This window comes from Paralichthys olivaceus, chromosome 17 (genome assembly GCF_024713975.1).
Source record: "Paralichthys olivaceus isolate ysfri-2021 chromosome 17, ASM2471397v2, whole genome shotgun sequence".
Classification (NCBI taxonomy): domain Eukaryota; kingdom Metazoa; phylum Chordata; class Actinopteri; order Pleuronectiformes; family Paralichthyidae; genus Paralichthys; species Paralichthys olivaceus.
Window position 1 is genome coordinate 11286817 of NC_091109.1, and position 12503 is coordinate 11299319.

The 12503-nt window shown below is 43.1% G+C and overlaps 1 protein-coding gene across 5 annotated transcripts in view; it reads left to right on the forward strand.

Annotated features, from left to right (window-relative positions):
• LOC109629692 (partitioning defective 3 homolog) overlaps positions 1–12039 on the forward strand; it is a 323260-nt gene extending 311221 nt beyond the window's left edge. For all 5 annotated transcript variants that reach the window (XM_069512787.1, XM_069512786.1, XM_020087499.2 and 2 more), the window contains 2 exons: positions 660–781; positions 8706–12039. In XM_069512787.1, the coding sequence (XP_069368888.1) occupies positions 660–781; positions 8706–9135 (552 nt within the window). In that variant the 3' untranslated portion in view covers positions 9136–12039. The remainder of the gene's footprint in view (positions 1–659; positions 782–8705) is intronic.
• The last annotated feature ends 464 nt before the right edge of the window (positions 12040–12503 follow it).

The window sequence follows — 12503 nt, forward strand, 5'->3', positions numbered from 1 at the left end:
TGGAGAAAACCCAGGCAAATATGGGGAGAACATGCAAACCCCCCACAGAAAGACCCCCGGCCTCACCAGGATTTTAACCTGGAGCCTTCTTGCAAATACAGGATTTGTGATATGAACACTTGCATTAGCATGGCATGATAATCCAAGTCCTGCAGTTTTCAAAGTCAGCCACACTTTTTTCAAGGTTTTTTCCCATTTTTCAAATGTTCGTTATTTATGACTCTTTGACAGTATTGAAAGATTCAACTTCGCCATTAAGAATTTAAGTCCAAAGTGTGTTGTCTGGCATTCTAATAAACCGAGGATTTATAATTGATGGAATGATAATAACTCTCTATAAATTAGGCCTTTAACAGGATTACGAGCAGTTTTCCTCGACCAGCTCAGGTGCTTTTCTCAGTGTCATTGTCATCATGGATTCACAGCCACTAACAACCTGTTCCCTGAGGGCAGCCAGAAACAACAGGAGGCCTCACACTGTCAAACCACCTGCTGTGCCAGGGGACATGTATTCCACCATTTAAGACTGTGTGTGTATGAGTGTGCAAACAAGCCTGCTATGGTTTGGGCATAATGAGTGCGTCCACAGAATGAAATGTTTGACTTTATGTCTCTTTGTTTCTTACTTGTGCATTGTCTTGTTTGATTTGACGTTGCAGGTGAGCAATGGGACAGAGACGCAGAGCGGACGTCATTCTGCAACAGTGGAGACTCAGAAAGAGCAGCAAGAGGACAGAGACGGTTTCCAACAGACGCAGAGACAGTACAGCTCCCTGCCGCGGTGAGACATCCTTCCTCCTCTGTCTCCTTGTCACCTCCTGCCTGTCTGCCTCCATTTCTCTCTCTCCCTGCCCAGTCTTTGACTTATCACGTTCTCCTTGCCCTTTCTCGACCTCTTCATTTGACTTTTCGATTTCCATCAGTTTCGTTTCCTCATATGTGGGCCTTTACCCCTTTTGTTTCCTGGACACGTGCTTTATCGTACGTCTTTGGCTACAAAGTCAGTCGCCACAAAGCCACTTTCAACTCATTTAAATTATTCTCAGCAAAACTCTTGAATTAAATCATTTAATGTGATTGCTTGGATTTATTTGACTCAAACTTCATTAAGTCAAAGTTGACCCTGAGGAAGTGATGACTTTGTCACAGGCATCCCCCCCCCCCCTCTCTCCAACACTCCCTTTATGATCATCAGCTCTAAAATCCTGTTTTTAAAAGGGATTTTCTATTGGAACTACCTCGCCTTAACACAGCTTGATGATTTTAGAGCTACAACTGTTGCTCTTTATCATCTCCATCTTCCTGTTTTGATTCTTTTGCATATTTGTCAAATAGATGCCAAGAAAGCTTATATCCCATATCTTACATCAGGGGGCCTTGCGGGGGAGAAGGAGTTTAGCAGCAGTATTTGCATTTCCTGCCATCGCTCTGCAAAGTGTCTGTAACGATCCTCTGAAGCACTTTAGTTGATGCAAATTGCAAAACGAACCACTGCTGGTGAAACATCTCCATATTTCAAGCTTTACATGTTTAAAGAGAAAGTCGCGGAGATTCTTTTAGGGCTGGAAAATGTGTCAGTCAAATCACATGAGGCAGTTCAATATGAATATTCATTGAATCAACAACAAGCAATGCTTTATAGAACGAGCGAGACACTATAGTGTGTGGAGTTGTGAGCTATAAATCCACCACCTCTTAGCAGAAGGTAGAAAATAAAGTTATCTCAGAGCCTGACTGGGCAGCTTCCTCCGTCTCTCTCAGACTGACCCTGGGTCCAGACTCAGACATCTTCACCAAGCGGAAAGGATGACTTGACGTCGTGGAATGATTTTACCTAAGAGAGCAGCGTGAAAGTGAATAGCGCTCACCCTGCAGTGGACGTCTGGGGACAGAAATGTCCTCATGAAGTAGCAAAAACTATGAAAAACTATGCTTGGCTCAAAAGAATAGACTGAGGGGTCTCCAACTTTTGATTAGAATCTTCGACTTTCAAGGGGAAGCCGTAGATTTTATACTTTGACTGACAAACAAAGGGATTTAATGTTCGTGATAAAAAGAACATTTCCTTTTCCCATTAAACATTTCTGCACTGAAAAAAGTCCAGTGTTAGTTTTTTGTGTTATGAAATATACAGTATGTTCTTAAGTGAAGTCATATGTATTTAAGCTGGGTGCTTTGCCAGTTTAAACAAAGAGAGGACACTTAATGTGTGTATATACAGCACACGTGTGTGGTCTTTTCATTCTCTTGGCCAGAGTGAGTCTGTTCCCCCGTGATTTCAATCTTTCCCTCCACTAACAGCAGTCACTTCTTCTTAGCTGCTCTGCTCTCTGAACAGTCACAGTCGGGTCGATTAAAGCATGTTCCTGTCTAAAGCTATGGATTTGTGATCCACATGGACCCATAATCAATGTGGTCTGTATGAGCCAGACCGATCCATGCATTCCCTTCATAGGTGTTATCTGCTGGCATCTCATGTGATGTGACAGTTGCCTCTAGCCCTCCCCTCCCCGCGGGTCGCTTCTCTTGGGAAAGTTCGTCTGGCTGACCAAAAAGCTGGGGAGAGGGTGGCCTTTGATAAACATTCCTCTCATAATCTCATAGCGTCTTTTAGCGAGGACTCGCATGAGCTCCGGCTTGACATTTGACCCTGGCTAAGGCTTTATAGATCTTGTGTCTAACCAGGCTGCTCATTTAAGAGCTGAAGTCCACATCCGCAGATTAATAACCACAGTTCTCTAAAAACTCCAACCACCTCTCTTTTGGAACCCCTTCATCCTGTCGTTCTCTTCCAAAACAGGAAGCCTAACCAGTGAGCCGTTCAGCCAAAATGGGACCCCCCACCATCACCAACAACAACACCAACATTCACACACTCAGAAAAAAATCTTCTTCCCAAAGAGCTTCCAGAAGAAGCCATGGTGGCTGGTTATCTGATGACGGCCAGGCTTAGCTGGCTGTCTGGGATGTGAGGACTGGAAGAGCACTAATGAAGGCTTGTTGTTGGAGCAGGATTAGCGGAGACAGGCAGCGGATGGCGAGAGGGGCTGGGAGAGGAATGAGTGTGTTAGTAGGAAAGAGAGACCGCTGATTAGCCTGAAAGAGAAGCGCTAGCACACACACACACACGCACAAATGTGGTCAAGATAAGGCTCTTAACTGTGGCCCCAACTGCCAGGATTTCTCGCGTATCCCTGTGCAGCTCTTGCATTCCTCAGCCAAAACAAAATTGTTCCACGCTGGTAAAGAAAACATTATTCCAGGTTTGTTAACAATTTATTTGTATAATATCGAAATGATTTTTCCATTGCCCATTGCATGCATTTGGTTTTTTCCTCTAATCAAATTGTATCTGAGCATGTGTGTGTGTGTGTGCATGCTTTCTCCCCCATCTCATAAACTCTGATTCTTCCCAGCTGTTTTAAAGAAACACAGCAGCCACAAAATTTCTCTGCGAGCCAACTTCCTGGCTTTGTTTGTTATGTTCTGTCATTCTAAATTTACCCCACTCTTTGGCATGATGTATTTTCCCATTCTCTCCCTCTGTAAATGTAACTAATCTACTTTGTGACATATTCTGGCGCAGGAGTGGAGGTGATAAGAGAACTAGCTCCCCTGACGCATCAATCACAGTTACATTCCTGTGGAACAATGCCATTTCTGCTCTTTCCTCATTGCCGCCATAGAATTTCCCCTTGAATCCCCCTTCTTCTCTTATCTACTTTAAATCTCAAAGTTCACTGTGGAAGTGCAGATCGCAGTCCTGTGCAACAGTCATCCAGCGTATCTAAATGAGCGGCTCCCTCGTGAGTGGCGCTGGCTGCTGTACGCCAAACTGGGGTGTAAACGTGTGGCGGCTCGCCCAGACAGCGAAACCCAGATATGGAGCATGTGGTGGGGCTCTCTCTGCAGTCTGGCCCTACAGCTGCCCCTCTCCCAATAACCCTCATGCGCACACACACACACACAAAGTGTAACAACCCTAATGTATTTGTGCAACACGTGTACAGTAGATAATTGCATACACATTGGTCTTCCCTTTCAGTCACAAGGCCTTCTATTAGTCGGTGGCAGTTGACCACGCCACTGGGTTCTCACCACAGCAGCCAGAGACAAACAGTTCAGGTTTCAGCATGATTTGGTTCGATCCACACAGCAAACATAAATCTACAAAACTCAACTTATAGCTTGCCATCTATAGCAGCTGGCGTCTCAGCTTTGCAGCTCAGTCTCTGTCTCTTTCCAGCTTGTGTTTCTGAGGCAGCTCAGCCGCCTCTTGTACCAGAGGCTCAATCAGCTAACGGCCCTCACCTGCACTGATTGATCCTCTGGTCCAGGTGAAGGTGCTCTCCCTGCTACCTCCACATAGTTCAATCCACTTGTATTTGTATTGCACCAAATCATAACATACATTATCTTTTAAACACTTTTCATAGTAAGGTCAAGACCTTGAAGATTCTACAGAAAGTGTTCCCACATTGAGGAAGCAGGTTGGCGACTGTGGAGAGATAAAAACTAGATAAAAAGAGAAAATGTGTAAAGGGGAATTGTTGAAGTATCAAAAAAAAAGAAAATGGAGACAATTTTTGCGCTATGCAAATGAATCATGCATTGCCTGCATTCAGACCTATGGTGCCAAATAGAAACGCATTGTAAATCCTATATGTTCTAAAACCTGAGGGTTTTCTGAAGAGCTGTCAGATTTGTCATCTTTCACAAAAACTTCTGAAGTAGATAGAGATGTGAAATAAAAAAATCATATAGTTTTAACATCTGGAGGCCATTGTAAATCGTTTCCCTAGCCCCTTTCCAGACTGAGTCTTGGTCGGGGGTCAGCGGGACATCGTCTGGGTCTGAATCATCTTAATTGTTATTTCCATTGAGGTTTTTTTCTGTAAAACTCTGCTGCAATCACCGTTTGTACAATTTTAAAGTTTCAGTTTCAAAGAATTTCACCGTAAGAAGCCTCTTCTGTCTTTTGTTCCCCTCAGCGTCTCTGGAGTGAGACTCGGTCAGATAAGAGATGCAGGTGTTTTGGTCTAAAAGCAATGCCGGGCCCCTGCCTCCATCTGCTGCCTTGTGCATCGTGAACTCAAAAGCTTCTTGAGCGCACAGTGGAGCAGTGAGGTGTGAATGGGATTTCTTTTAGCACCCTTGACGCAGAGGACACTGTCACAGGTCGGCCTTAATGGATCCTAAAACTGGAGGAACAACATTAACACTGTAGCTCAAAAACTGGCAGTTGCCAATGACGGCTATCCAGTTTCTGAGAAGTGGAGCATGTGGGTTCGTTTTTTGTACAAGAGACAATATGTGAAATCTTAGATCGTCCTGACATTTTTGATGTTTTGTTTTATTATTTATTTTACATTATTTTATGTAACGTTTAGTTTTATATTTTGCATCTGCTTGTAGTTAACATTTTCTTTATATTTTCCACAAGCTCTGGTGTATCATTTAGTTTTATTGTTTTTACATTGTCTACTATAACATTCTTCTCATGCTTGATTTTTACTTTTTGTTTTATTTTCTCAGATGCTCTTATTTAACATTTCATTCACATGCACCATAATCGTGACTCATAATAACGACCCAAACTAAAAGAAAAAGAAGGAACTGATTTAATTAACAGCTCTTAAAAAATCAAAAGATCAGAGTGAATTCCAGCCTTGTGTGACAACATGCTTGGAAGATAAATAAATTAAAGAGACAGGACTTAGTTGCCAAAAACGTTGCTTTTAAAAGTCAGTTGAATGGAACAGTTCACTGCGGCTTCCTGTGAGACATCTGCACATCAAATAAAACTTTAAGTAGACCATGCCATTTGATAATGAATCCCATGAACAAAATCCTGAGGAGGAAACACATTTGGATGAAGTGCAGTGTCCGTCATGCTGAAGTTTGACCCATGTGACAATTCACACTAAAAACAAACCTAGTTTTAAATCATTTGAAGGAGCTGTTGTCAAGAAAATCACAATACAGACAGATTACATTTTCACCTGGACAAAAGTTTCTGAACACTGCAGGCCTGACAGCTGCCTTTTCACAAACAGACCTCCATAGATTAGTTTCACAGTGAGTCTCTCTCATGCTTCCCAGTAGTTTTCGTCAAAGTTGACCTGGTGAGCACACACACAGACAGTGTCTTCAGTGTGCCGTAGCCAAAACAAGTTGTCAAGCTTCCATCGCCATGGAGAGCACCTATTATCTTTGTCTCTCCTGTACACTTGATATAAAAACGGACGTAGACTGGAAAGTGAAATCCAACTCTGTTTCAGTGTAGCGTGATGTTAATTTAATAAATTAAAGTTCCATTTAGAGTCAAATAGACGAGAGAGCATGATATGCATTGGGGCAAGTTGCAGGGGAAGGTGCTGTGTTGTGTCCTTCAGCTCCAAATATGTTTTTTTTCTGGTTTCAAAAAACGAAAAGCCAAACTCGAAACCTCAAGGCAGAAGACACCAATGGGTCTGCTGCATTCCTGCATTTTGATTAATTGAATTCAAATGGGAAAATGTCTGCTCAAAATGCAGCACTGTACATGTATTCTCTAACTTGCACAATGCGCAGGTGCTCAGCTGCTCATTTTGAATTTCTTTGCTCCAAAAAAAATCCATAACTTCATCCCTGACGTCCATGAAGCCCTCCGAGGCCTCGCTCTTATTCAGCCAGCTGCGTCATCGTGGAATGAGAGGTCATCGTGAGGAGCTTAAGATTCAGGCACATATTGGCTGAACAGTCGATGCTGCACACTTGAATATCCTCTGCTGAGGTTAATTATTTCTATTATTAACCTCTTAAATTAACCCCACTAAGTCTGACATGCAGCAAGCTTTGGTTAACGAGACGATTCTTAACTCTGTGCTCCGGACCCCTGCTTTTGCCGACCATGGCAGGATCACCATCTGTGACGATTGGAGTTGACTTTGTCTGATAACAAGTCATTCGTTTTTAACTAACACTTCCAGTTTTCCAAAGAAAATATCACCAGCGGTGATATCTTGCCGCTGGATCAAGCCAACAGCTCTCTTTTAAAATCTCATCCATTAAAATTTACACAAAAAGAGACAACTGGGAAATGTCAGTGTGGTCAACGGACTCATCTGTAGCCAAGTCCCCGGGTGTTGCCTGACGTGGTACTAGCCGGAGGTACTTGAAGCAGACAGAGGTATTTGCTTAACAGGGGCAATTATCCTGTCCATAGATATGCTGCTCACAGTTTCCTACAGAACAGTGACCATGCACTCCTTAAAATTCCCCAGCGGTAAATGGTTTGTTATGTTTGGTGAGGAACCAGACAGACTGAGATGAACTTCTTGGTTCAGTTAAAGTTGGTGAATAATTACGCTGACATCGAAACATCCAGCTCTTATAGTGCCAATGTTTCTGTGATGAGCCTCGGACTGCTCATGTCTGCATCCATATCAATACGTTCTGCTTGAAAATGGCATTTTCAATCAACAACGATCTCCGACCACACAAGTGTTTTTAAAACTAGAGCAGTGATAATCCCCATTCGTGCTAACACACCTACAACTGGATATTCATGCACACTTGGCAAGTGCGTGCCAGTTTTACACTTTTACATTCACCGCTGGTATTCGAGTCGTGAAGTGAATTTGAATGACGGAATTCATACCCACAATGCAGCGCGTTTTAAAACTTCTCTGTTTTAGGGGCTTAAAAACTCTTTGTGATATTGTGTCCTTTTTTAACAGTAATTGTTTCAATGCACACAAGGCAAACTGGTTTAGCGGACATGATAAATCTGTATTTACCAGATCATTCGTCCTTATAGCAGAGGTTTTTCATGTCTTTCTGCTTCAGGCTCTTTGAGAGCGATGCTTTTTCTTGCCTGACAAACAACAAACAGCTTCTTCCCGCTTCCTGCAACATTTTCAATCAGGTCTGCAGTCTGCAATTACTCGAGTTACAGATTCAAATCATCACTCCTCGGTGAAGTGCCTTCTTTTGTTATAAGATTAAGAAGATTTGTAAAAAAAAAAAAGTGAAAATATTCAAGCATAAATTTGTTATTTCAGATTAAATTAATTAACCAATTTTTATTTCGTTTAGTTATATAGTTATTTTAAGCACAGCCTTTCTGGCCCTTGGACAAATCTTGATGACCCCTTGTCCCAGGGCAGGCAGGCAGACTGATGTTGCGTAGAAGTCAGACAATGCCATGAGGCCTGCCATCACTCTGTCTGTGCTGTAAGTGCACCCGTCTGCATGTCCAAAAAGGAGTTCAATGAATAAGAGCAGCCATTTTCGCGATGGTTTAACATTTGTGATTGTTTACAATGTGGAACTAATAGCCCTGTGGGCGTTTCAGGTTCCCTCCATTTGTTTCCTGCTTCTTTCATGTCTGGCTCTTTATGTCACTGGATTCAGTGTGCGGCGGGCTATAACAGATCTGTCTTTTCTCCGAGCATGTTGCTTTCAGTATTTTAGCTCAGTGCCGCTACCACAACCCTTTTTAATCTCACAAAATGTGGAAATTGGTCACATTCTCTGCTGAAGTGCAGTTTCCTTTGAAATCCCCTTCAATAGTGCTGACCCAGGGGCAAAGCAGGAAAAAAAGCAATCTTTTCTGAGCGGAGTTAACTGCTGCCCTCCTCTTCTCCGTTTAGATTCAGGTGCTGTTTAAGGTGACTCACTCAACACGGAGACTGACTCTTTCCCTGTCTCTGTGTGTTTAGGCCGCCTCGTAAGAACCCCAGCACGGCGTCCCAGGATTCACGGGACAAGGTGTACATGCCACCTGAGAAATCTTCGATGTCCAAGGAGAACCCTCGATACTCCGTTGTGCAGGGATCCCGTAATGGCTACCTGGGAACATCCAGCTTCAACGCCCGCGTCCTCCTCGAGACTCAGGAGCTGCTGAGGCAGGAGCAGAGACGCAGAGAGCAGGAGGCCAGCAAGGCCAGGCCGCCTCCTGCACAAGATCCACACGGCAGCAGCACCTATGACCACAACAGGGACCACACTCAGACCCCTGGCTCTACCCCAGTGCAGCTCCCACCTAAATCCAAAGGCCCCTACAGACAGGACGTGCCACCGTCGCCTTCTCAGCTCGCCAAACTCAGCAGACTCCAGGGCTCGGAGAAAGGGAGGCAGTTTTACTCCTGAGACAGTAACAGCAGTGAGAAGATTAGGACTGATTCTAGAAAGCATCAGCAGGGAAAAGCACAAAGAGGGCAATAAATCATTTTTATATATATATATAATGCTGAGACTTTCATGGGATTGTTGATACAAAATGTTAATATTTAAAAAAAGATGTTTTTTTTATTCTAAGAATCCTTTTTAGCTGTATCCAATGAGTTGAGATGTTTTATTGTCCATACAGATCATATATGTGTATAAGTGCCTTTTAACCCATTGATCGTTGATTGTTCACCTTTTTAGGCACCAAACCAAAGTCTGGGCTCATGATCTGCAGCTCTGACTCATCCCTCTAACAGGACAACTGGTTGCACAACCACATCTGACGAATGTCTGACCCAAACATCATGACTCCAAACTCATGACGCAGCCCAGGCATGTTTTCAACCAGTGGAAATCCTGCTTGTGTGAATCAGGCTTATTACTGCTGTTCATGGGGACTTCACTACTGTACATGTGCATGTGGGCGGAAGCGCTGGCAGGAGTTGGCATGTAGTGACACAGTGCGGACTCAGAGCTTGGGCTTCGGCCATGACCACTCAACCCCCCTCTGTTCTGAGAGATGTCCCTTTTGGTTTCCGATCCAAAACCCGTGTTTAATATGATAATCCTGAATCCTCTGTTCCTCTCAGCTCGCTGCTTTATCTCTGTTTTCCTCTCTCTTTATATCATCACCACCACGAGCTTCAGATCTCTGCCCCACCCACCCAGGGAATCCAGCAGGATAAATGGGGTCAGGTCTGGGTTATTAGTTAACGTACCTCATTAAAAATGAATACAGCCTTTTGTGTTTGTTTGTTGTCATGTGCGGTGAGGGGGAAGAAACAGCGACCTTTCTGGCAGGGCTCTGGCCCCAGTCTGACTTGTCTGCAACAGAAGCCTCGTTGGACCCATAGGTGTCTGAGCTGTTTCTCACTGAATATTTCATCAGGGTGCTTACAAGGGAGGGGGCGGCACACATGGGCTCTGCAGTGGGAGGCCTCAGTGTGGGGCAGCCTATCCACAGGCCGGATACAACGGAGCTGATTTTGTTTTTCCATTCGCGATGATGTCCATTGAACTCATCGTTCAATCAATAGTGTGTGGTTCAGTTTTCAAAGTGTGGGTGAGAGTGTACGTACGACCCTGTGTGTGTGTGCTTCTGTATTTCTGTCCCTGTAAGAACAAGAACTTGAGCATTAGTTGTCAGAGTGGTGACACTCTGCATATGTGAAAACATTGTCCTGAAAAGCAAAGGTAATGTTCACATTTGGGGTAATTATCAAAATTGGGTTTAATTAGTCTGGCAACTTTTTCACATTGAGTTTTGGTGCAATGCTTCCCTTCAGTTACACAACTCATGAAAACAGGTTTATCAGAGAGGCCAGATTAGAGGCAGGTGAATGGAGAATGCTGTTGTCATAGTAACCAGGTTATTATACAGCAAATGAATCCGAGCAGGTTCAGGATAAAGATCATAATTAGGGAAATAAAACTTGATAGAAATTATAGAAATTTTGTGGTGGAGGGTCTTTGGTTTGCACAAGTGCCGAAAAAAAATTGTTTGTGTATGTGCTTCCTCACACTTACAAGTAAAATACAGTAGCAGTGTGTTTGCTCAGCTCCCAATTTTCCACTGTGTTTGTGTGTATGTGTTCATGTAGGTGGACATGTGTTTAAGTGTCAGTAAACGCTGCCAGTTACTGGATGCTCCAATATGTCAATGAATATGTCTTGGCAGCCGTATTAACCACTTGGCTGCTGAGTGGGAGTGGAGCAGAGGAGTGGGAGGGAGAGGAGATGGGAGGCCTAACCTTGCAGATGATTCAGTCAATGGAGTAATCACAACTATTCCTCTGAGTCTGCTCCACAAACAGGAGGTTACAGAAAAGGCTGCTTATCTGACTGTCAGATCCAACATGTTTGTTTGGACGGACGTGAATGTGTACGTTTAGCTGTGGCTACATCCATGCTGCTGCTTTTTGTTCGAAAATGCATCACCTCTGATGTAGGGGACATCCACACTAACTTAAAGACTGGGGGATTGCGTTTCAGTTTGGATTTTGCAGAAGCGGAGATGTTTGGAAACAATGACGTAGACTTGGGTCTGTTTGATCAAGACGTAGCCTTCGCTGACTCGTGAGGCGGAAGAAAAAAACGACCGGCATTAACCTCAGCTGCCAGTGAAGAACACAACATGGATAATGAATTACAAGCGTTACTGACCCTGTTGTTTCTACTAAAAGCTGACGTGTGATACAACTGTTTACATGTGTGGGAGACGGGCTGTTATTCGGCAAACACTGGCACGTGCATGTTCAGCTTGCGTGGACTGAGATCGTTTTAGTTTGAAAAGGCTGTTTTAAATGAAAACGTAGTGGAATGGATGTAGCCTGTGTTTCGGGGGGGGGGGGTGCAGCTGTTTTAACTGAGGTGTTGTGTATGTGTCATCATGGACTGGGTGAGTGGGGGACGTCTTCAACTGGCTGCAACATCTAATGACTTTATTCCTCCACATATGCAAATGTGATCATATCCCATAATACGTGTTTATTATTTGTGTTGTGTAATTAATGTTTGTGTGGAAACTCTGTGACACATAGATTCCTCCCATAAAGTTATTGTTTCAGAGAGAAAAAAATGTTATCCTGGGAGAAATGAGAAATATATTATTGTTTCATTACATTTTTATGACCATCCCTCATTGTTTTTTTTATTATCCACAGTATAGTATTATGGTGGTAAAAGATGACTAATATGTAAGCATAGTGCAATTTCCATTTTTACAACAGTGCATCATTACGAGCTTTGTCTGCTGTTCTCTGTACATACAATATGAACTTTTTGCAATTAATAAATCCAGGGTGGTTTCAATCCTTGATATAATAATTTCCCTTGATTGTGTTGCTTTAAGAATCATTAACAGTTTCTCTGCGTGACAACACACCAGCGAAATAAAATGCATAATTGAAGGCAAGTAATGAAAATCTAGCTTTTTCCCTTCCTGCATGACTCATTTAATTTATTTTTTTCCATTCTGATCATTAAACTTAGCTGTTTTATTTCTGAGGTTTGTGTTTGAACGAGAAGAATTCAAAACCGTTGAGTCATGTGCGATCGACAGCTCGTTCCTCATGGCTTAAAACAAAAAAACTGAAACAAGAGAAGACAAGAGTTTATAAATGTATCATCTCATAGCTTCTACAATGTTAAAACTAGTTGAACTGCAAGAAGACCCAGTGAATAATATGATAAGGACCCATCCTCCCTGTCCCTCCATCGCTTTTATCTCTGTGCCCGACAGGTTTCTAACAGCTGCTCAGGAGGTCGTGGCTTGACTCCTAATAACGTCC